Raw genomic sequence first — 26,482 nt, forward strand, 5'->3', positions numbered from 1 at the left:
CTTTTAGCGTATGTCACGCACTACTGCGGCGAGGCCATCGAGAGGAACGGTGAAGCGCTTGCTGTTTCACTGGACATCTCGAAGGCCTTTGACAGGGTTTGGCACGCAAGTCTCCTTAGCAAGCTTCCTGCTTACGGCATCCCTGCTGATTTTTGTAGCTGGCTATCTGATTTCTTGAGTGAACGGTCGATCAGAGTAGTTATTGATGGCTGCTCTTCGGACCTCATGGCCATTGACGCCGGTGTTCCTCAGGGGTCTGTTATCTCCGCAACCCTTTTCCTGCTCCACATTAACGACATGCTGCAACCCAGCATTGTAGGTTATGCAGATGACGATACGGTTGTTGAGAGATATTTGGCTAGTGCAGGGGACAGCAGGGAGGATATACGTTCACAGAGAGAGGCCATGGTTGAGCGAATGAACTTGACCCTTAGTCTCGTTTCCCAGTGGGGTGATGACAATCTGGTCACGTTCAATGCCTCCAAAACGCAGGCGTGTCTATTTTCCGCTAAACGGAGTCCATTCGACCTGACTCCTTCTTTCCGGGGTGCATCTGTACCTATTGCCGACAGCCTGGAACTCCTCGGCATGGAGCTGAGTTCAGTCCTCGGCTTCGGCAGCTTCATTGAGTCTAAAGCACAAACTGCGGCCAGAAAGCTGGGCGTCCTAAATAAGGTGAAGCGATACTTCACACCTGGACAGCTTCTAACACTTTACAAAGCTCAAGTCCGGTCGTGTATGGAGTATTGCAGCCACCTGTGGGATGGCTCAGCTAAATACCAACTCGCTGCTTTGGACTCAGTGGAGCGCAGAGCCAGGAGGATGATTGGCGACAAGAAGCTAACGGCTAAGCTTCAGACTTTGGCCCATCGGCGGAAAGTCGCCAGCCTGTCGGTATTCTACAGGTTGCACTTCGGGGAGTGTGCCCAAGAGCTACACGAGCTCATTCCACCGTCCCCATTCTACCATCGGACTTTTAGACGCACGGCCGGTTTCCATCCTTACTTGGTAGATATTCCGCCAATTCGCACTAAGCGCTTTGCTTCTACTTTCCTTATGCGCACTGCCAAGGAATGGAATTCCTTGCCGGCGTCTATATTTCCGTGCTCTTATAACCCGGCAACCTTCAAATCAAGAGTGAACAGGCACCTTCTGGGCGAGCTCGCACCATCGTAGGCCACGTCTACGCCTCGGCTAGTCTGTGGCCATGAGTAAACCCATGCATAAAAAAAAAAAAAATAAAAAAAAAAAAAAAAAAAAAAAAAAAAAAAAAAAAAAAAAAAAAAAAAACATGTTTTCCGACAAAATATCCACAAATTAATAAGTACCTAATCATCAAATTAATTGAATTAAAAACAGTAAAACCCGCTCCATACGATTACGTTTAATATGCTTTCTTCACTTAGAATGTTTGCACGGTTAATACGATATCATGCTAAGACGCATTTCTGACGTAGTCCCTTCAGGATCATTTTAATTTTAATTATACTTATCTATTATCCAGGCATCAAAGTCACCACTATTGACTATCCATTATTTATAAAAATAAAAACTATACTATAATAGTATTTACGTAGCCTTACCCCACAAAACCAAGTCTAGAAAGACCAAAACCTTTCTTATACTTATAAAAACACATGCTCGTATCGTATCAGCGTTGCGTCAGAGGTGGAATTTGGAGCCGTAATAAACTTTGAAAGGGCTGTAAAAGAGCAATAACTGTAACTCGGGGAGAGCGCCGTGATTTTAGTGGCGGTGCAGGGCCGCGCCTAGCGATACCTATTAATTGATCTGGTACCCGTGTTGGCATGTGCTACCGGCCAAATTACACGGTAGGATTTTTTTTTTCAGTTTTATAGGAGTGTGGGCAAATTCGGCTATATTCTAAGCTTATTCTAAGCTCTAAAGCTTTTACTATGGCAGGTCAGACTAGGTAATCTTTGTGTGAAAAAAGTTATCGCCGCAAAAAGTAGTGTGAGTTGAAACGTGACTCTATAGTTTTTTTTTCGATACCACAGAATAAATAATAGTACTAGGTACAGAAGACTCACTCTCTAACCCAAAACGCGTCTGTCACGATCAGCACGGATATGGCAGCTAGGTGGCGACAGCGCCACGCGCAGCTTATGGCAGCAAACCCCAAAATTGGGGTCGAACGGATGTACTTTTAGCTACCTGTAACAAAGCGACGAAATCACGGAGTGAGCCACGCCTGTCGATTCTAAGTTCCTGTGTCGCAGATCATAAAGGTTCTGTTATTGTGGATGATTTTGTGTCACGATATTTTAGTTTTTTATTCGTTTTCTTATGTTGTTTTTGTGTCATAAAACTTATTTTTAACAGAGATTTGACCAGTATCGCCTTACAAAAAAATGGAGTACTTATATAAAAAACCTATCCAAGGTATGTCGCTTTTCTTATTAGTTCATATGCCAGGGTCCATACAAATCTGCCCATCATCTTTTAATAAGAACGATAATATAATTATCTGCTGTTACCTATACTTGTTTCGTACAAAGTGTTTATTACCTACTTACTTATTATACTATTGTTTACTTGTATGTAACTTCATTCATTTTATTGACCTTCCAAATTTCTAGACCTATACTTGGCGTGGCTTAACCCCGCGATTTCGTCGCTTTGCTACAGGTAGTTAAAAGTACATCGGTTCCACACCAATTTTGGTGGCTAGCCATAAGCCGCGCGTGGCGCTGTCGCCACCTAGCGGCCATACCTGATCGTAACAGATTTAACAGAAGCGTTTTGTTAGAGAGTGAGTCTTCTGTGCCTAGTGCTATTATTTGTTCTGTGCCTATACACTTGTACGCCAAGCTTGTGGCTTGATGCGTCTAATCAGAAGCTTCAATCGCACAAAGCTAGCCTCTGGAAGCCTTTCTCACATGGATGTTAGACGTAGTAGACTAAGGCTACGTTGCCGCACGCTAACGCACTAGTGGCGTCAGATTAATTAACAGGTATCGTCTCAAAGCTTTGCTGTCGCAATGAAGGTTACCATATAGGTTATTGGAAAGCATTTAATCTAGGTATATAGTTATATAACATTCCCATTACTTAGAAGACAGTATAAACAACGTATTGTCTAATCTAAACTAAACAATTAAAAGCAGCTCCACTAAAAATCCATATGTTAAAAACCCATTATTAACACCTGAGGCCATGACAATGGGATTGAAAGTTTTTGACGACTATTACGAAAATTATCAGAGCTTTTCAGGCGAATTCAATTCATATCACAACATAATTTATATACCCACCGACTCCATTCGGCTGTATTTTCGTTATATATTTTGTGATTCACTTAATTAATTTTAATAATAAATCAAAACGAAATTGTATTGACACATATTGCCCTAAAATCTGATGATGTTTTTATGTAAGTACTTCTGCTGCGAAATGAACCACATCCAAATTCAATATCAATAATTTTCTAATTCTTTCTGCCGTCGGACTTTTTAACTCCTGACGCATGAAGATGTTATAAGTCTACTATTTGAATCAGTGTGTTCTTCTCTAGCATCGTAGCCATAATGAGAATGTTTCAGTTTTCATTCCGTTTTAAGATGTAGTTATTCTACTTATGGGAATAAAAGGAAGGAGAATACTCACCCAACTAATTTCAACATCTGGCGATAGTTCAGGGGGCCGATTTTTGAAATTCGACCACTCGATTTCGTGTATTTCGTTAAATAATATCTCCACTACTAGGCATTTAAGTTCTACTAATAGAATTGAAATCGAGTGGTCAATACCAATAGATTCCAAATTTCGATCGCTCGTATTTCAAAAATTAGCATTTCACCGTTTTCCACCGATTCTCGAGTGACGAAATCGAGCGATCGAAATTCAAAAATCGCCCCCCTGCTGAGCTGTGAACTAGTAGTTTCTGACAAGTTATTTCACAAGATATTTTTTTATTAACTACGTTGTAGAGATGAGTGGTGTGTACATCAAACGAAATCTCACTCACCCCAAAACGAATAATACCGTCTCCGTTGCGTCGTTGTAGGTAAAATATAAGAAACGAGACTGACGGCGCCATCTACCGCGGCTGAATACTGTTATGGGGTACGTATGCACAAGGCAAGATAAACTTTCACGCTAAGTCTAGAGTACCGCTATTGCGCACTAGGTGGCGCTTACCACAGAGGACTTCGCTTCTCTTCACATCAAACCTATGTACCTACCAAAAACTTTCACTACTCGGCTCGAGATGGCGTTAATATCAAAATTCAACTAAACGGAATTTGTCCGGAATTTTGATCACAAAACCCTTAGGTGCCTATGGACATCATTTAGTGTCGGTGGCTATGAGCGAAGTTGGTGGTGGTAAATACAAGCGACGCTAATGCACGACATGGTGAAAATATGAACTTTCATGGGATGACATCTGACACTCCATACTATTTGGCAGCTGCCAACTGTCAAATAAGTAATAATGTCAGTCCATGATAAGTCTGCAGCGGATTTGATAGCCCACGCAGTGCACGTGTTATTTTAAACATCAAACTTCTATGAAATTATGACGTATAAATGACACTTTCACTGCGTGGGCTATCAAATCCACTGCAGACCTTTCTTGGTCCTACTCTATGTCCCACCCCCACAATACATCACTCCCGCTAAGGCCGCGCTACAGTCAGGCATGGAGCAAGATACGCAAGATTTAAAATTCAAATATAAACGGCTGTATTCCCAATGATTAATATCCAAAAAGTTGCGTAATGAAAAGTTAGACCAAGAAAAGTCTGCAGCGACTTTTCTTGGTCTAACTCTAGCCTCTTGGGGTTCAATGTCCTAATACTAGTACAAATTACCTCCAATGAAATTTAAATCTTAATGAAATGGAATAGAGTTTATTTTATTTCGTTTCGTTCAATTTTAAAACAAAACAAATTCAACTCTATTTTCTAATACCGTTGATTCAAATTCGACTGCCAATTTTCCTTGTATGGTGGGCCGTTAGAGGCTAGGGCCAGCCGGGGAAATCCAAAGACAAGATACGATAAAAATACGAATCTTGAAATACGAAGACATTTACCTATTTTATTCTTAAAACTTTAAGTGTGACCTTTTTACACAAGTAGGCAATTTTAAATATGTTTGCCTACCTATTGCGAAGTCTGGAAGTCTGGTCTTGGTGTCGCTGTTAGTTAAATAAAATTCTTCCATAAAGGTCACATCACACTAAATAATATTTTCACCTCAGCAGCTCGAACAAGGGTACTTTGCTTCTTAAAAACAGTCAGCAAAATGCGATTTTGCTCACTGTGTGAGACAAACTGTCATTCAAGTGACCTTTATAGTCAAATGTCATTTCAACATGCGGGGTCTAGTACAAGTTCGATATACTTGGGTTCTATTATCTCTGTCCATCTAGGTATGTTCTCACTGCTTAGGGTGAAAATTTTTGTATACTACACGAGATCAAAGTTATTTACATCTTGTGCGCTTTTGAATCCCTTACTACGATCAAGATTCTAAATTAGATTCACTCGCTACGCTCGTGAATCTATTATAGACTCTTTCGCTTGCACGGGACTCAAAATAAGCACTCGAAGAAATATCAAACTTTGATCTCTTGTTGTACAAATAACTATTGAATATATATGTTACTTACAAACACAAGCATGATGAAAAACGCTGCAATATAGGAGCTCCGGGCCGTCAGCATCGAAACGAAGCGATAGTGCTCACCGGTGATCACATTCCTGTTGATAAATCAGGATATTTCATCATTTTATACAATCGGCGTATTCGACTACTTAGGGCCCCCCCACATCTGGCGTCTTTCGAGCGTCGGCGTCTGTCGGCGTCGGTCCAGCGCTATGGAAAATGACGTCGCTGCGCAGTTGCGTCGACGCCGCGTCGACGTTGCGTCGACGTCGGCCATAGAATTGTAGACGCCGACGCTCGAAAGACGCCAGATGTGGGGGGGCCCTTAGCCGAAAAGTGCGTGCTATTCGGCCGAATACTGAATACCTATCTCACCTAGTTTAAGAGAAAAATTGCACTGTTACAACCATTATATTTAGGGAATATAGCCGGTTAAACAACTTTGTCAGTAGAAAAAGGCGCGTAGTTCAAATTTTCTTTTGAACGTAAACCCTTCGGGCTTCCATTTTTTTAATGGTTTTTTTCTACTGACGGAAATAGATTGATAGGGTTTGTTTAAAATGTTTTCTTGGAAAATTGGTATAAGTAAAATAAATGAAGTTTTTGAGTATTTTGTTGATTGGAAATAAACAAATATCATGGGATACATAGGGCTAGATTTGCCTGACCACATACTACACTATTGAGCAGTGATAGTTAAATTTTAAGAAATTCCTTCCTTTATAGACGCACAGTTTTCATAATAAATGTGTACTCAAAATGTACATAGGTAATTATGTTTTGCCCAATATTCGGCCGCTGAAGACTTGACCAACGCCATATGCAGGTCAGAAGTACCCAGAAACCCACTCAGAACGAATCTTGTAATATTGTAAAGGAGTCTCAAGTGACGATCTTCACTAGGATCTTGAGACAAAGTTGTACATAAAGTCACGATATTATTTATATATTATAACACAACCGAACTAGGATAAAGGTTAATAGATATATCGTAAAGCCCCGAAATTCGGTACCCAGTTGCCTACGTTTTGAACGTAACTCCTATCGTGTACGGCGCGTCATTGTGAACCTTATCGTATTGCAAGAAGGTTGATATTGGGCTGCAGCCACACGCGTCTATTGACGTCATTAACGGTCAAATAGTTAACCGTAATAATAAATGAAAGGTTTCATATTGTCTAAAGTTTTATTAAGAGAATCTCTCCCGGAAGATTAATTATGAAAAACCTCACGTGATCAAGCGCGTTCTTTAATTTACATAGAGTGCGTAGATTCACAGTAAAAGAATTTCTCCAGTACCTATGAAACACATTTTCCTAGATGGCGGTAGTTCCTCATTAAAACAGGATCTCTATTTAAAAACAGTAAAATTCAGGACTGTCCACGCGACTGCATCATTTGTCCTAGTTCGATTGTATTATTATTTGGGAATCAACTATTTCTTGTTATTATTCTGTCCCATCAGCCAGGTAACAATTAAATACACTTTTCCATACACTTTTCGTCGGGTAGATGCACAAATCTCTGTTTTGACATTTTGCTGGGACAATCAGTCAGCCGCGACCACGACCAGTGAAACCTGTGTCGAAACGTCGGTAAATAAAGGTAATTGAATATAATTCGCGTTAGACCCGTCTATAATGTGAGTTAATATGTATTCAAAACGCGAAAGTTTAAAACAATTAAATAGTATCACAGTTTTTTAGAACTCACTATGGGTACCATAAAAACGCATGTTTTGGATAATTGCCATAAAACTAGGATTTAAAAAGTAACCCAAGCGACTGTAACCATGGGAACGAGTGACAAAAAAAAGTTGATATACCCAAATATATCGTAACTTCACGCACAACTTCGTCTCAAGATTGTAACGTAGCTCGTCACTTGAGACCCCTTTACAAGATTCGTTCCGCGTGAGTTTCTGGGCTATTCCGACCTGCATATGGCGCGGATCAAGTCTTTGGTTTCTGTTATTACCTCAAATAGCCCTTGTTGTCCTCTTGCTCGGCCAAAGACTTAATGGACGCCATCAGCAGATCGTCATAGCCGAGAAACTCGTCAAGGACGAATCTCGAGAAGGGATCGCCGAAGCACTCGTCTTTGCTGGGATCTAGCGTGACGATCTTCACTGGGATCTTGAGACGCAGGCGCGCGTTGGGCGAGAGCCGCAGGAAACCGTACTCTAGTGAGTATTCCAAAATGTAGTCGTCATCTAAGAACAAAGTAATCAAATGTTTACCTTATCCGAATAAAAAAAAATAAAAAAAAAGTAGCCAAGTGAAATATCATGAGTTCATGACATAAGATTTCAAGCTAATACCGGGTGTGGCCTGTAATATGAGCAAAAAATTTAACTGTAGGCTGTACTCCTCATACTGATCAACATTTGTTCAGCGACTTTTAAAAATAACTTGTGGTTTAATTTTAAATACACTTTAAAGTTTATTCTAAGACGCAATCCATTGAAGATAATATTTATTTTGTATGAAAAATAGGGAGTCTAAATACTTCATAATTTTTAAAAGTTGTGGAACAAAAGTGTCACCGTTTGAGGAGTACAATCTATGTTTTAATTATTTGCTCATGTTACAGGGCACACCCGGTATATTCATTTCCATTCTAAATGTACAACCATACCCCGGGGTTTTGGGTGCGGATGCGGCAATGTGTTATACTTCTGAATTGTGTCCTTATAAAATGAATATCAGGAGACTTAAATCTACGTCATAGTAAAGTTTCGCGAAACTTAACTGAAACCACTTTTTCCCTATGTTTGTTGTTGCTACATGGATCTGACTTTAGAGAGATTGTCTAAGATTTTTTTTAATGGATTACACAGTGGCGGATTTGCGGTCTTTGCCGCCCTAGGCCCCAGGCCCTGTAGCCGTCCCTTTCAAGGCACCCATAATAATGACTACATTTTGAGTTATTTCTTGTTACCATCAGCGATTTTGTCATAATTTGCCGCCCCTAAATATCTTGCCGCCCTAGGCCCGGACCTACTGTGCCTTAGAGCAAATCCGCCACTATGATTACATATCATAAACTTATAAAGGACGGGTTGTTAACTGAAGATAGATAATAATATACCTTTTGATGAATCATTTGAGGCTCCTTCATCCAAAGATTCCTGCAAAAAAACAAACATCTTAACAAACACAAATAATTTACTGAGAAAAGTACTGCCCTCCTATCGATAAGTGCAATAACTAATTTTGAAATCTCAGTCGCTTGTGTGACACATTGTATGAGAACAAGGTATATTATTTAATGATAATTTAATATGAGTTATTGCACTTATTGTTAGGAGGGCAGAGTATAGTACAGTGGTTGCTGTTACAGACAGAGACTCAACAATACGAGTATCTACACAATTTTTGAAATACTACCCTCTTAATGCAGTAGAATTGTATTATTATTACGTATCTGATAGTTGACAGCTCGTCTATTAGTCCTATTAAGAGCCCATCAACGTGCACACTAGCGCCACTGCTAAATAATCCTGAATAATTTAAATTTAACGAAAGATATTTAAAAAAGGGGGCCACCACGTACTGTATTGTGTATTTAAGTACCTTTTGAATACATTAGACTAGTTTTTACATTGCTGGATTTGTCAATCTATGCGTCCAAAGTTAAAACGGCCGTTTTTGTTTTGAGTTTATGGATCGACGAATCCAGCAACATAAAAACAAAAACTAGTCTGATGTATTCAAAAGGTGTAGCTGTGGCGCTAGTGTGCACGTTGATGGGCTCTTAATTCTATGGAACTTGCTAACTATGTAAACAATCCGCCATATTGAAATTGTCTCTGAATGATGAATTTACTAGTGACTTGTTTACATAGTTATAAGTTCCATAGAATGACACATTAGGTACTAACCGTAGTTGTACATAACAATAAGACGGTCAATTTAACAGTTAGTTAAGGAATTTGATAAAATTAGCATTTTACGTCACTATTAACCTACATACGTTTTATATTAACATAACATACATATATATTAAATGACTAGTCTTTCAAAATAAAATGTAAACGTATTTAATCTACTCATAAGTCTCATAACGTCACTACCCAGTCTTTCTACGGTAACATAAACAGAGCTTAGTAAATATTCAAGACGGACAACCCCCATACAACATCGCGTTTTTCGTATGCCTTTTTAGGGTTCCGTACCCAAACGGTGAAAATAGGACCCTATTACTAAGACTCCGCTGTCCGTCTGTCACCAAGCTGTATCTCATGAACTGTGATAGCTAGGCAGTAGAAATTTTCACAGATGATGTATTTCTGTTGCCGCTATAACAACAAATACTAAAAACAGAATAACATAATTATTATAGTGGGGCTCCCATACAACAAACGTGATTTTTTTGCGTAATGGTACAGAAACCTTCATGCGCAAGTCCTACTCGCACTTGGCTGGTTTTTATTTTATATTTTTCCATTTTGAATTTACTTATACAAGTAAAATCTGTCACCATCAGTTATTTATGACTTCTAAATGTAAAAATTAAATCATATTTTTCGGGCTGCTGTCTGCACAAAAAATATTAATTATTAAACATAATAAAATCATTTCATGGAAATTTCTTAATATTTCATGCCGCAATCTAGTTGTTAGTGTCTATAAATATTTTCTAAGGGCTTATAATGCTTTATTTATACTTTCTACTCTACTTTTGTGACAACAACTGCGGTCAGTCAAGTCCACTTCTGCGTCACTCAAATCCCACTAATCAACTTGTTCCTCACCTCTAAAACTTTCTCTCTGTCAAGGTCTTCCACCAGCCCCATAATCCCATCCCAAATTGATGATGAAGGCTCTACATCCTCTCCGGAAACTATTGTAGCATTGAGATCAGCATCATCCGGATCCGCCTCTTGCACCGGAGCAGTATCTACCTTTTCAGACTTGGGTTTAACATAGGCAGTCTCCAGAATACGCTCCCGGAGACCATCATCACTCTCGTAACGGATAGCAGTTAGGTTGCCAAAGTCTGTGCCATCGGCAAGAAACTCATCACGGTTGATTTCATTGTTGGTTGAAGACTCAATATTGATGAACCTGAAAAGTGAATACAAATTATGTAAAAACAACAACTTTAACAAGACCCATGCTGCCCTTTTGTAAATGGAATTTTCAGTAATAGAAACTAAAGTAAAGTAAAGTCAAGGTAAGGAAAAGTAGTTAGCAATGAATTTTCTTTTGAGATAGTGCTCTTTGGCTTAACAGGGCAGCATCGGTGTCTAATGAGTTTGAGACAGCATGTCTTTTTATTAGAGCTTGGAAAACAATTGCTACTTCAGGACTCCCAAAAAAATTGCAAATACTGTACTTTTAAAAAGTGAAGGTATGGGTAGGTCACCAAGGTCAGTAAAACAACTAGTAGCTAACATGAATACTTTAGGTCATCCCCCAAAAGGTCAACCTTTGCCAGTGACCTTTATCAAAAATATTTTAAAAATAGTGTCACATATATAATACATTTCTAATTTTGCATCTATTAAGTTATCTGTAAATTGTTTGGCAAGTTTGAAATAGCTGACAATATCACTACAAGTCCTCTCACATACCAGGACAAAGGCAAAAACATTGTATAGTAATAATTATGCTTTCCTGTGTATGTTCATATAATTTTTTAACCCATGAATTTGAAAATATTTATTGTGGCGCTTCATTTTACGAAACTGAGTGTTAAAAAGGAAAACCAGATGTTAATGAAATAGCAATAAATAATATAATATATAACCTTTAAAATATTCTCAAACAATACAGTTTCACTGTATTAATTATTGCAAAAATCGCAACATAGCAATGACATTGAAATACACACCATTCTACTAATGAAAAATCATATGTTAAATATTAATAAAACGAAAATTTGTACATCAATCTCAAAACTGTGACAAGAAATGTATGTAATTCCCTACAATTGCAACCTTCTGAGTTACTAACTCTATAGGCTTAAACAAAATCACTTAAATGTCAAGGTTGTCTTGCAAACATATGCAAACTTGAGTACTAGTGAACTTGGATAAATAATGTGTTTGATTTGAGAGGTGCCAAGCATCTTACGTAGAAAAAAAATTGTAAACCTAGCATAATATTCCCAATTTGTTTTCTCGACTGGAAAATTAGCTTTTGATGCAATATGTAACATTTTAATGTTTTGTTTGTGTGTGGTGACCACAAATCGTGGGGTCAAACCTCAGTTGTACCGGATAGAGCATATAATAAGTTGTACCGGATAGTACATAAAACAAATACTTAAAATTCGGTCAACATCCTGATCATATACAGGCAAGAGATTAAGCTAACAACACTCAAACTAAAAAGATTTTGTAAATATATAAGTTCTAATTAAATTCTGTCATTACACTAAACAATTGTAGAAATAAATAAACACAAAAGAATAATATCTATCACTCACCCTTCAGTATGTAAAATACCCAATGTTGGGATATCATCCTTGTCTTTCTTCAATTTACTCTCCTTAGCATAACTCTGCTCAATACTGTAGTCATGAGCCGGATTCCTTAATATTTCCACCCGCAGTATGCCATCTCTCGGCCATGAGTCCTTCACATGGTTCAAACAGGTTGTTGGTGTCCTCGAAAATGCTATATGAATGTAAGCAAGCACGAAGAAAGCCACAATCGCTTTCAAGAGCACCAGGAACTCGAAGAACCTCCTCACTGGCCTCGGAAATGTCCTTGCATAGGCCACGGCAAATTTAAAAAACAAAGCGTGAAACAGCCTTTCTCTCACATTGAATAAAGGGTTTTGATTATTATTCCTATTACGATTCATAGTGGCATTCAGTATTGGCCCTCCTGGCAGCAAGTTGTTCTCAGGATTCACTCCTGGAGGCAAGTTATTCATTATCTGGGGGCCTCCTGCATTACTCATGGCTTCAGCTTTAGTGTACTGGATGGTAAACGCACTATCTCAAACGCATTTTACGCATGCCACCTAAAAGAAGAAACAATAGTAGAACACTTCACATATTAACCTCCTGTCACTGTTAGAGGACGTAGGTCCAAAAGTTGCCAAATGCGTGATACAATAACATCGATCGAATCTATGTTTGTTGTCAGGTTTCGTTAATTTTATTAATGACGTTGGAATCGGTATCAACAAAAAATATCCATAATCGAAACAGAAGGGACTGACCTCCGTTTAGAAAAACAGTTTTCAAGATGATAAATACAGTTTTTTTAACCAAGGCATGTATTTGTAGGGACACACAGCTTTATCGGACGAATAACACTAATTTCAAGTAATAAAAATCCTTAGACACAAGTCACTTTCTAGTGAGAAAATATGGATAATATTTGAAACTGTCAAATTCTTGACATGTCATTGGATACGGGTTGAGAAGATTTTGGATCTTGACCATGGAATGGAATGTTTTTAAATAACCATAGACAGATTTGTTTACTTTCACTAACAAAAAATACTACCATTTTAGATTTAACTACAGACTAATTTCAGTTGGCCAACATTACAAGTAAAATAAATAAAATACCGTCAATATTAAAATGTAAGAAAACCTTAACAAAATGTACTAACTCTATAATTTTAGTTGACTTAAAGAAAATATATTTTTAATTTGTTTCCATAGATTTTTAAGACTAAAATTTATCATTAAAAGTAGATGGAAGTAGCCAAGAATGTGTTTATCGTGATTCAGAGGCGTACCGCTAGATGGCGTTTGTAGAACGAATGACCGTAATGTCGAAACGAAAATTTGAAAACAAAACTTGACAAAACTTAGCTCAGCCGCATGTCAGTCAAATCAACAAAGTTTGTATTTATCTGATAATTGTAACAGTACCTATAACAAAAACAATGAGACATTTTCGGACCTAAAATCCAATCCAATGTTTTTTATGTTTGTATGTCTTTGTTTTCTAGATGTAATATGTTGTGGCGTTAAATAAATGTATTTTCTTTCTTTCTTTCTTTCTTTAAAACGGAACTAATCGCTGATGCTACACACTGGCGCTGGTAAGCCTTCATTGTTCTAAATTCCCATCAGTTATCTAGATCAGCGTAGATACCTAAAGAGTTTTTGACCTAAAGGCTACAGCTAAGCCTTGGGCATTAATAATTACTGTAGAAAAAAAAACAATGATATTGTCGCAATTGCAACCTGTACAGTCACCTGCATTAATATGTTACACAACGAAGGCCGCAAAAATATCTGACACGATCTTATTTGTAGAGCCATAAGAGCGTGTCATATATTTTTGAAGCCTTCGAAGAGTAGCATATTATTGCAGGTGACTGTACCACGCGACCAAAACGTCGTAACCGCCATAAAATTCATGGCGCAAAATAAGTGCCGGTTCTATATAGACGTAGTAATAATAGTTCCATGTCCAAACAAAGAGCCAACTCCCACATGCTTTTCGCAGGATGAAATGTATTAGGTACTTTGGCTCTCTCGCTTTCTTTCCGCAGACAAAAAGTAGGTAAATCATCGCGAGCAGGATGGCCTTCGGGCCGTAGTCTGCTGGATGCCCCTAATCTAAATTGGGCACGGACGCTCTAGCTATAAGTACTAAGTACTAAACGTATAGCATAACCGTGTATGTTATCCTTAGGGTAGGATTTTAAGGATACACCAGCAGACCCTAGGAACTAAGATTCCAGATAAAACCAGAATAGATTAAGGAGGAAAAAACTTTCTAATGGTAGCCTACGGCTATCGTGAATTAACACCCTCGTTTGCAAAATTTCACTAACCCCCCCCTCGTTGCACAATGTAGGTACTTAATATTTTCGCTTCTTTGTAGTGGTACCATCGCTCACACAGTTATTAGGTACATCGGTGGACCTTATGCCTTTTATAATAAGGTCCACCGATGTACAGTTAGGAGTTCTGCTGTTTGTACCTAGCCTAACCTAATTCGTCGGCTTAAGTCGCAAACCTCGTAACTCCATTTCAAGGAAATTAGTAATTGCTAAGTACCTTGGACAACAATACTTAAACTCGTAAGTCGTAAACCTTGTAAATCCCCCGGAGTAGTTCCGAGGTTTGCGACTTAAGCCGACGCTATAGGACAATGTGAAAACGTTCTAATTGCTCAAGTGGCACCCTCTAGGCTCTAACTAACCACGTTAACTAAGTACAATGTGGACTGTTTGACTTTCTTAGATAACTACCTAGGTATAATAAGTATGTATTAAGCTTTATTCGAAGCTACATTGCCTATTTCGAAAACTTATTCAAACTTAAACTGAATAGGTGATTTTGACAAAAATGAAATCCAAATTCTCAAAGGATATTTTTTCACAGCTTTAATTCCTACGCGAAGGAGCAGCCATTAATTTTACGGATTATTTGTAATACAATAGGGGACTTTTATGCCCGGACACAGCGTGAACATTATGAAGGATCATTGTGTGAGCACTGTGCACACGCCAGACAAAACCTTTACAGAACCATAGAGTTGACTGACAGCTAAATTGTGCGAGACTCCTTAGGGTTTTTTTTTTTAATTCTATAAAGTTCGAGCTTTGGCTGGGGACGGAATGACATGGTGAAACGATTCGTTAACATTAATGGTGTTCACGTGTGATTTAATGGCAGGTTGATTGAGTTATAATTCCCTAACGAGCTAACAGGTTTCTGCAATAGCCTATATAATGGCTCCTTTATGGTACTTAATATACTACTAGCGACCCGCCCCGGCTTCGTACGGGTTACACAAAATCTTAATAAATTAAACACCTAAACTTTCCTCTAGAATATCTCTATTTATAGGTGAAAATCCGCGTGAAAATCCGTTCAGTAGTTTTTGAGTTTATCGCCAACTTACATACACACAAACAGACAGACGCGGCAGGGGACTTTGTTTTATAACTATAAGGTGTAGTGATCAGTAAAGTTGTCCAAGAAGTAATCATTTAAGACGTAAGATTTATTCGTGAATTTAAAAACAGTAATAGTAATTACTAATTACATATTTCGAGTTTACTTATTGAGCACCTTCAGATCAAGAAGTTAGGTTAGGTTAGCTTCTTAATTGTATACAACATTACATTAACATTACCTTCAGCTAGTTCTCCAACCTGTTGGAATTCTCATTAATCGTAGCAAAGAAACAAAACGAACGGCCTTAGATAGAGCCTCCGAGATAACGAGAAGTACCCGATGTTAAATTACTGGCCACTAGAGTTATAAATATTCAAAAAGCTCCGAGTCGGCTTGAGAAAAAATTGACGTCTCAATTATCGAGCGCCGAGGGACGTTGACAAAGGATAGAGATGCAGTAGGCAGGCTCAGTCCTCACCTACCGCGAACCACGTTCGACGTGCTGCCTCCCTGTCACACTTACGTACTAATTTACACGCGCGACAGAGAGGCAACACGTCGAACGTGGTTCGCGGTAGGCCCTCTGGCTTTACAAAGCACATACGAATAACGTTGAGCTAGGCTACGACCATACATTATTAGACTTTACTTATACATCACAGAGCATTTAGTTAGGGCCTGACGACTTTAAAGGCTTTTAGGCTTTGTGGACATTGAGAATACTTTTAGACATCCTTCTTCTCGATTTCAGAATAAAAAAATATTAGGTAGGTAGGTAGGTACCTATAGTGTGCTATTGTGCAACTTCTTTCGGCTTCTCAATATGCTAATTAGTCATTACCAACTGTAAACTTTACAGGAGCTTTTAGTTTCAATGTTATCACGTGCTTAACAGGATAACTCTATCAGAATAATTTAGTAAATTTAATTTTTTTTGGGTTGATTTTTGTTCCGGTTAGGATTATTATTACGCGAGAAAAATAAGTAGCTATGTACTTGAAGAAAAGTTATGTACCTGAAGTACCTATATGTTCCCAAGTTCAAAACGTTTTATATAGCAGATTAAAGTAGAAGACAACCAATTATATCAAATATTTTCCACAAAATAGCCTACTGTTGTTTCTTCCGCTGTAGTAGGGGGCAGAGGACTTAATTTATATTATTCTCACGTTTTTTATTTCCTGTTAGCATCTCGTTGTGGTCGGACGAGATACGTGGCGTCGGTGCCTCGGTGCCTTCAACTGTGATTTGGGCGCTAAATTATTAACTCTTATTATAAACACATTTCTGTGCCTGAATATTTCTTTTTATTTAACGCACCGATCCATTTTATAACTTTATCTCACAATTTCACAGGTAGAAAAAAGGATACACGCCACGTCTTACTGTTAAGTGCTATTCGTTTTTAGGGTTCCGTACCCAAAGGGTAAAACGGGACCCTATTACTAAGACTCCGCTGTCCGTCAGTCTGTCACCAGGCTATATCTCACGAACCGTGATAGCTACACAGTTGAAATTTTCACAGATGATGTATTTCTGTTGCCGCTATAACAACAAATACTAAAAAGTACGGAACCCTCGGTGGGCGAGTCCGACTCGCACTTGTCCGATTTTTGTTTTTATTTAAAATATTACATCTGATGCTCAAAGAGTTTGGTTCTTCAGTGCAGTTTCAGATAAAAATAATAATAAGAACCCCGCGGGGGCAGCTTGTGGCGAGCTGACGGTGAGTGGCGACACCGCGGACCCCTATTCCAGAGGGCCCTGTCATCTGGCCCTCGCCTCTGTGCTTGCCTTGATTGGCCGGCCAGAGTGGAGTCGCAAGAGCGGGACCTATGCTCCAGGTTGGAAGTGTAAAATGTCATAACGCCGGCGGCCCTTGAACGGATTACCGGGATCTGGCTACCGCAGACTCACCTCTCGACAACCTCACAGCCACTCCAAAGTGTTGCCCTGTTGTCGCACTGTGCGTGCGGCCATTGCGGGGCCCACTCAATGAGTTGGCGAGTCCCCACCTGTCTTTAACAATATTGAGACTGATTGTCACGGCAGGTGTCCGCTAGTCTCCTCCCATAGCCCGATATCCAGTCCATCCAACATTCAAATCAATAGCCTATGACCTTAGTTCCCATCGCAGCACAAAAGTGCTGCACTCCAATAGTCTTTGCACCTGGCGGGGACCATCTTCGGTATTGTGCGCTCGGGGATGGTATCCGCCACGTGTATCCCTCGCTTTTAGATTAAATTGTCTTAAAGGGCCTCTGCGCTGTTGGCTTCGGCCCCACGCACGCCTCCCAAAAGTCCGGAACGCCATGGTCCCGAGATCTGGAAAGGACAAACAAATAATAATAATAAAGCTCTTTATTTCCAAACATTTTAAGTAGGTACAGTTTCTTTCCTAGGTAGTTTTACTATTTACATACAGTATATTTAATTTTTAGTATTTAGTTTTAGTTAGTGTAGAATTTTATTATATTAAGTATTAGAGTAAGGTTAGGTAAATCTATGTTAGGTTTGTTTGGACGCCCAGTTTTGGGCAAAGGCCTCCTCCATATCACGCCATTTGTGTCGGTCTCTAGCTATTCTTTGCCATGTTTTGCCTGCCAGTTTTACTATGTCGTCTTTCCAACGTGTCATCTGTTTGCCGCTATGTCTTGTACTTTTCTTTTACTTTGTACTTTTTGCAATTTCAGATAAGTGGTTGCATTTAAACACGTAGAAAATAGAAAATACCCAGTTTTTATATGTCTCTAGGTAATCGCACTTCAATACAAAAGAGCCTATAACAACCCCTGGGGAGTAAATACTTGGATAAAACACTACTTGTATTGTAGGTAGCTTCTCTGTGTGCCAATTATCATTTTAATTCACATTTAATATTAAAATTTATAATTATACCTACACAGATAAGTGAGATATACGCAAATATTTTTTGTACCTAATCACATTATTAACTAATAATGTATCTACCTAATAGGTACCAACGTACAAACCAACAAAACAAAAAGATCAGCTTTATCCACGACCGACTCGTATAAATTTTAGTGTCCGACCGAAGGTTCGGTTTCGGTTTCGGTTTCGGCCAGTTTCGGCTGTAGTTTCGGTTTCGGCCAAAAAACGGCCGAACCTTTCGGCCGGGCCGAAACTTACGTAATGGTACTTCGGAATAAGACCAAAAGTTGGGGAATAAGTCGGACAACAATATTAATACCTACATATTATACTGATTCATGTATACCTATAGGTACAGAAATTAATTGGTTTATTATAAAACACAATTCCACTAATGAGGGCGCCACTGGACGGTCGACGCAGTCTTAAGAGGCTGTCAATACCTATAACGCGCACACTGTCTGTTTGTGCGTGATTTTACCTCAATTTACTATTGGTTTGTATTCCACATGTCCTCTACTTCAGCTTAGCCTTTGGCCTCGCTGCGCTATGCTCGGCCTGCGGTCTCGCTTTTTACAAATTGGTTGGAGTCTGTGCTCAACTACTTATCCTAAAGCCTGAAGCACGGCTTTGACTTCGCATGAAAGTTCGCCTCACTGGGGCACTTCGGACTTTTAGGCCCAGGGTGAAGATTGGTACCCGGCCTTGCGATATTGTCAACAAAAAAATTCGCGCTCGCGTTTTTGGTTGGTTTTTTGGTTGACCCTGACTGTTAACTTGACTGGTGAATGAATAGAGTTAGACCAAGAAAATTCTGCAACGATTTTGATAGCATACGCAGTGCAACTAGTGCAAATGTTATTTCTACGTCATAATTTCATAGAAGTTTTGACGTTTAAAATAACACTTGCACTGCGTGTGCTATCAAAATCGTTGCAGAATTATCTTGGTCTAATTCTTAAAAAACTGCTTAAGTAACATAAATTTCAAGGATATTGGGTGTTGACAGCCCCATAATATGTGTATAAAAGGGGTTTTATGACATTTTTTCAACGATTTTAACAAGTCTACAAAAGTTTCGGTTTCGGTTTCGGCCGAAACTAAAGCCAAAGCCGAACATTCGGTTTCGGTTTCGGTTTCGGCAAAAAAGCATGTTTCGGTCGGACACTAATAAATTTATCTGTCCATTTACGCCGTCACTTTCAAGGAACTGATTCAAGATTAGATTCGACGAATTTTTTTGGGCGATGAATGACAGACTCCTTAGTCATATTTTTTAACAAACTCACGAACGTACCTAAATACCTCACGAGCTCAAACACAAACAAAAAATATTCTAAATAAAGCGATGGAAATAATTTCAGTTCTTCACTAAATTAAGTCTAAGTTTTTTTTTAGATTTTATTGAAGTAAGTAAAAATTAGTGTGAGAATTATGAAGGCTCCACGATCAAGTTTAGTATCAAAACTCTAGAAAAAAACAAGCTAGGTGCCGTTTATGGGCGGAGATGTTAGTGTGACATAACATTTTAATTTAATATCGCTTCTCGGAACAGATTTTTATCGTCTCATGCATATTAAATTAGTTCTTAAGTCGAATAAGCAGTAAATTGTAATGTCTTTTATATAAATCATAAGGTTTTTTGAATTTACGAGCGATAAGTATTTGTGTCCGCCGATGCTGTTAAAATTTATTCGCGTCGGTTTTTACGGTGTTGTTTGGTGAAAGAAACAAATGACGTTACCTGCTCCTTTTTGTCTGCTCGGGTAGGCTCTGACAGGATAACGAATAACCTTCGATTGTTCGGCTGAGCTTTCCTTATTGGACTTCATAATAATAATAAATCCGCGGGAGCAGCTTGTGGCGGGTTGACGGTGAGTGGCGACACAGCGGACCCCTAATCCAGAGGGCCCTGTCATCTGGCCCTCGCCTCTGTGCTTGCCTTGACTGGCCGGTCAGAATGGAGTCGCAAGAGCGGGACCTATGCTCCAGGTTGAGAGTGTAAAATGTCATAACGCCGGCGGCCCGCTGAACGGATTACCGGGATCTGGCTACCGCAGACTCACCTCTCGACAACCTCACAGCTACTCCAAAGTGTTGCCCTGTTGTCGCACCGTGCGTGCGGCCATTGCGGGGCCCACTCAATGAGTTGGCGAGTCACCAAGCATAAAGCAGTTTTAGCATCGCGTAATTTAAGAAAAATGCATATTTGGTTACGATCTTAAAAACTATTCCCATTTTTTCAGTGAAATCCTCTATTAGCTTCCTTCCCTATGCAAACATTTAAAAACTGTTCCTTAAGATATCAAGTGATTACTTTCGCGTCATCCTATATTTACCCTGCTCCCATCTCCCCTGATTATTCAGGCTACAAAGAACGCTAAGCTGTTTTGAGTGATATATTTGCTTTTCCGCCTCATCGCGCGCATAACGAGATAATCCTAGCCCGTGGCATAGGTGGATACCTGCCTACTTATTCGCCAAAATATTTAACTGTAGTACCAACTCATAACTATTATAACTTGAACCCTAAAGTCCTAAGAACTACGTGTATGTACTCCTTTATCAAAAAGGGCGCTCTTAACTAATGAAGGATTGAATATGTAAAATTGTAAATAATCAACCAGTCACAAATAAAGCCATCATATTAAAAATATATCCCAAACCCTTATATACAATCCCAATAAAAATGTCGTTAGCGCGATGTAGAAATCGCCGCTCCCGGTACAGCGCCATCTCGCGTTATATTTGGTAAACATGTTTGTATGGAAATACAGATGCGAATACTACGCATATACTGAGGTGATCTTATACTAGTTCTTCTCGTCGCGGTCGTTTCCTCTTGTGAATAGTCTTCAAATTATGTGACTGTTTGACTTCTAACTGCTTCAATATTTGCTCAGTGTAAACTGACACCTTTACAAACTTGTATATGCGGTTCGGAAACTAGGGATACCGGGATTCTGGAAGGTTTAAGGATTCTTTTAGAAGTCTTCGGGTGCACGGGTTAGGAAAGTTGGTTTGCACGTGTCGACAGCTCCCGTTTTTGGCTGAACTTGGCTCTTGAACCCGTGATTTTTGAATTTATCTGCCTTCTGCATTTTTAAGTGACTATGAAAACCTTTGAAAACACACTTTGTTTATAAAAATTGATGTTATTGTTATTGGAAGGTCAGAATGCAGTCCCTTTCGTAAAAACTCCTACGCAAATTTTTGGGATTAGCAACCAAGCGGACCTCAGGCTCTCATGAACCGTGGCAAAACCAGGAACAATGCGAAAAAGAAGATGATAATTTTTATTGTTAACGCTTTCTGTTTGTTTCTGTTAGCACAGAATAAATAATAGTACTAGGTACAGAAGACTCACTCTCTAACAAAACGTGTATGTCACGATCAGCACAGATAAGGCCGCTAGGTGGCGGCAGCGCCACGCGCGGCTTATGGCTAACCACCAAAATTGGTGTGGAACGAATGGACTTTTAGCTACCTGTAGCAAAACGACGAAATCGCGGAGTGAGCCACGCCTGGTTATAGTTTGTTTCTAAAGGACCCCTTTAGAAACAAACTCCTTTACGTAGAAACAAACTTTTAACACAAGTGTTCCAGTTATATAGTTTGATCACTAAAACGAAGTAAACTAGAAATTAAATTCGATATGTTACTTACAGCCCTATCAATAAATATAAGGTTTTTATTCGGGCTACAATGTAATATTGTATGGCTTTAGCATCGTACCTTCAGTGCCTTAGTAGCATCTGTAGACGTTTTGATGTTGGGCTCAGTCGTCGTAAACCTTTTCTCAGAAAAGTTTATGTTAGGAATATTTTCGATTCAATATTCTATCGAGCTAACTTATACATGGATTTTAAATCTTTATTCAGAATTTGAACTGTGATATACATATTTCATTTCTTTCGGTAGATGATGGTTTCAAACGATTCGAAAGCGCATACGACCTTCAAACCTTCAAGAAAAGAGCGTAAGGCCGGCAACGCACTTGCAACACTTCTGGCCATGGGCGGCGGTAATCGCTTACCATCAGGTGATACGTCTGCTAGTTTGCCTCCTATATCATAATTTTTTTTCTTTAACCTAGTTACATTGGGACACATAATAGGCTATACAAAAAAAAAAAAACCTAGTTACATTGATTTAGATTCGTTCAATTCTAGCTACCATATGTAGGACTTGCTATCTATTATACGAAGCAGCGTTAATTATTTATCCCCAAATCCAAATATTAATATACAAAGCGTTGATAATGACTTCTTTTTTCCGATATTCCTCTAACTTTATGTCGGGTTCAGCTGCACTTGCCACCTCTGAACTGGTATAGTTGGTCTGTGTTGTATAGCGCGTTGTAGAGACATCTATGTAGGCCTCTAATTAGATACTTACAATGGGTACAGAATACAGATACTTATAGAGTCAGACCAAGAATAGTCTGCAGCAGATTTGATAGCCCACGCAGTGAAAGTGTTATTCTAAACGTCAAACTTCTATGAAACTATGACGTTTAAATGACACTTGCACTGCATAGGCTATCAAATCCGCTGCAGATTTTTTTTGGTTCGACTCTAGTTAGGTATGTGTTTCAGAATTTCTCGAATTTTCTTAACAATGGTATACTTGTGGGAGATCCCTTGAACCTTTTAATATACCTACTTGCAGATTTTTTTTTAAATTTGAATTATATATAAATGATTAAAAACTAACTTACATTAAATGGAAAAAAGGTGGCCGACCCCTGTCCACGATCCTCTCACATCCAGCTGCGATATCTTCATTTGGCGGCCGGCAGGTGTCACGTGGCTCCGTCTTTTCCGTCCCACTCTAACCCCCACTAACCCCTACACCCGTCCCGCTCGCTTTTGTGCTCCGCTCTGTAGGAAAGCTTGTACGCTTTTTTCTTTTTTTAGTGAAGGTTTTATTTATTTCTCTCGTACTTATTCCCGTGTTCAAATAAATATGTTTGTATATGTGTGTTTTATACGTGAGTAGGAGTGGGTACTGGCTATCGAATAGCAGTTATGTTTTATACGGTTTCCGTTGAGTGTTGTTTCTTTCCTATAACTCTATATCTTTAGGTATTTAAATAAAATAAATAAACAATATGTATATTTTCGAGTAGTTATAAACGTTTATTGGTTAACCAACCAAATACAAAAGCGCCTGGATCTGTCACTGAACGATCTGACTTTGGGCCCGATTCGGGTTTTTAAATAGACATCTATTAGATATCTTTTAGAAATCACCAAGATACGATAACGATATGTTTAAGATCTAACCTGTCAAATTTGACATTTGCGTGATTCTGGAGATACTCTTGAACGATTTCCACAGGATATGACAGAGATCCAATTCACATCTAATAGATATCTTACTCTATCTAACGTAAAAGTGACATTGATTGCCCGAAATGCGCTGCAAAAGAGAACTAGTTGATATCTAAACTATAACGTATCTAGAATGGATCTAGTACTTACGTGTCGTTTCTTGTGAATATCTTGAAGTTCGAATACGGCAGTTTAACATATGTACATTATTCGCGTAATGTTTTCATCTACCGTCAACTGGCTTAAGGCCTCAACTGGTATAAATACATATAGGTACTTGGATAAATTGGAAAGCGCTGGTGGCCTAGCGGTGAGAGCGTGCAATCTGGAGGTCGCGGGTTCAAACCCCGGCTCGTCAATGAAAAAACTCTTCAACATGAACTTATGTACGAAATATCATTTGATATTTACCAATCGCTTTTCGGTGAAGGATAACATCGTGAGGAAACCGGACTAATCCCAATAAGGCCTAGTTTAGCTTCTGGGTTGGAAGGCCAGATGGCAGTCGCTTTCGTAAAAACGAGTGCCTACGTCAAATCATGGGATTAGTTGGCAAGCGGACCCCAGGCTCTCATGAGCCGTGCCGAAATGCCGGGATAACGCGAGGAAGAAGAAGGTACTTGGATAAATACATAGAAAACAGCCATGACTCAGGAACAATTGTTCATCACACAAATAAATGCCCTTACTGGGATTCGAACCAGGGACCGTCGGCTTCATAGGCAGAGTCACTACCCACTAGGCCAGACCGGTCCTCAATAGTTAACTTGCTCAGCAAGAGATGTCAGAAGAAATACTAGCTTCGTTAAAATTAATGAAAACTGTTGAAAACCCTTCACGCTCATTAAAAATAACCGTAAGCATTTCTATGCACCTGCCTCTTCTAAGCTTGATAAGTATCGTTCAATCAACTTTGAACCTTACCCTTCAGACATAAGTTTCAAAATGATATATGCATGCCCCCCATGATCGGACATGACGGACATTACATAGTTGAATAAGCAATCGTGATCTATTCAATTCCAATCAAATATTAGATTGTACAAAAAAAAAAACACTAATCTAATGGATATATGCATGAATTGCATGATAGTGACCCCATAGTTATAACAGTTATCATTTACGACATCTGTCCAATAGTAGGTATTAAAAAAAACGTTTTCGTGAAAGTCTGCATACTTGCCATGGTTAGCGTCATCATCATTTTGTATAAATATTAGCACAGAATAAGTAATAGTACTACCGTACATAAAGGACACTTTCAAAATAGATTAGATTGGTCTCTAGGCTTTTCAGAGAATTCGGTGATTAGGTATTTATTAACAATAAAAACTTTAACAAAACCACATATCAATTAAAAATTACAGCATTTAAACTATTTTTTGTCCAAAATTTGCACTTTCCGTATTACATACAAAAGACATCAACGCGCATGGTTTATTCCTCAGACGTGTAACTTTCATTGTTAATTTTAAAATTAAACTACGAAAATTTAATCTTAGTAATACAAATACCTATATGCATTTATTAAACCAGTATACCGGGTGTGGCCTGTAACAAGAGCAAATAATTAAAACATAGATTGTACTCCTCAAACGGTGACACTTTTGTTCAACAACTTTTAAAAATTATGAAGTATTTAGATTCCCTATTTTTCATACAAAATAAATATTATCTTCAATGGACGCCATCGCCACGCCATATCATTGTGATTGACGTTGCTTGTCACGCCTTTAACATAACAAAATTCGCAATACATTGCGTCTTAGAATAAACTTTACAGTGTATTAAAAATCAAACCATAAGTTATTTTTCAAAGTCGCTGAACAAATGTTGGTCAGTATGAGGAGTGCAGCCTACAGTTTAATTTTTTGCTCATATTACAGGCCACACCCGGTATTATAAATTCCTTTAAATAATAATATTAAACCACGGAAAAATAATTAAATCTAGAAACACTTATAGCAACCCAAATTGCAATTACCAATTAAACCATAAATTTAAAGTTCAAAATAAAATTAATACGCCTAGACTATAAATATTATCACAAAGGACTACCGCCAACTCAAATCACTTTCAGTGCACTAATTATTATAGCGGAAGCAGTTATAAAGTTGACCCAAAAATTTTTTATTAAGCTATGAGCTTCATCACATACAGCTTGGCAAAAAAGAGTAGAAATTAAAAAGTGGCAACACTGTAGTGTCGTCCCGTTTTCTTATATATATTAGTTTGAAAGGGACGACACTACAGTGTTGCCACTTTTTAATTTCTACTCTTTTTTGCCAAGCTGTATGTTCCTTGAGTAATTCTAAGCATTTCAAGCCTGGGAGGCAATAAGAAATGTGTGTCTACTCGGATTTGTAATGGATTCAAACTTTCAACCCCTTTTTAACCCTGTTAGGGGATGAATTTTACAAAACGCTGAAATTACTTTTCCTGTCTTTTAATAATATCCCCAAATACAAAGATTCAAGTCCCGAGTTCGAAAAATTTTTTGATATCCATACAAACTTTCAACCCCTTTTTCGCCACCTTAGGGGATGAATTTTCAAAAACGCTGAAATTAGTTTTCTTGTATTTTAATAATATATCGTTCTACGAAGTTTCAAATTCCTAGCTTAAAATAAAACTTGAACCCCATACAAACTTTCATCCCCTTTTTAACCCCCTTAGGGGTTGAATTTCTCAAAATCGCTTCTTGTCTTTTGTACACTGTGTAAATGTAATCTAGTGTGCAAATTTCAACTTTCTATCTTTTGTAGTTTCGGCTCCGCGTAGCAAAAATCTCC

The 26,482-nt window shown here is 38.6% G+C and overlaps 1 protein-coding gene across 1 annotated transcript in view; it reads right to left on the bottom strand.

Annotated features, from left to right (window-relative positions):
* The window catches only part of LOC134671978 (membralin), a 138,471-nt gene extending 125,462 nt beyond the window's left edge, over window positions 1-13,009 (bottom strand). Inside the window, exons 1-6 of the mRNA XM_063529874.1 lie at window positions 12,813-13,009; window positions 12,070-12,611; window positions 10,391-10,703; window positions 8,725-8,764; window positions 7,612-7,846; window positions 5,639-5,729 (exon numbers count right to left, since the gene is read on the bottom strand). Coding sequence (XP_063385944.1) covers window positions 5,639-5,729; window positions 7,612-7,846; window positions 8,725-8,764; window positions 10,391-10,703; window positions 12,070-12,548 — 1,158 coding nt within the window. The 5' untranslated portion in view covers window positions 12,549-12,611; window positions 12,813-13,009. The remainder of the gene's footprint in view (window positions 1-5,638; window positions 5,730-7,611; window positions 7,847-8,724; window positions 8,765-10,390; window positions 10,704-12,069; window positions 12,612-12,812) is intronic.
* Between the last annotated feature and the right edge of the window lie 13,473 nt (window positions 13,010-26,482).

This window comes from Cydia fagiglandana, chromosome 16 (assembly GCF_963556715.1).
Source record: "Cydia fagiglandana chromosome 16, ilCydFagi1.1, whole genome shotgun sequence".
Taxonomy (NCBI): domain Eukaryota; kingdom Metazoa; phylum Arthropoda; class Insecta; order Lepidoptera; family Tortricidae; genus Cydia; species Cydia fagiglandana.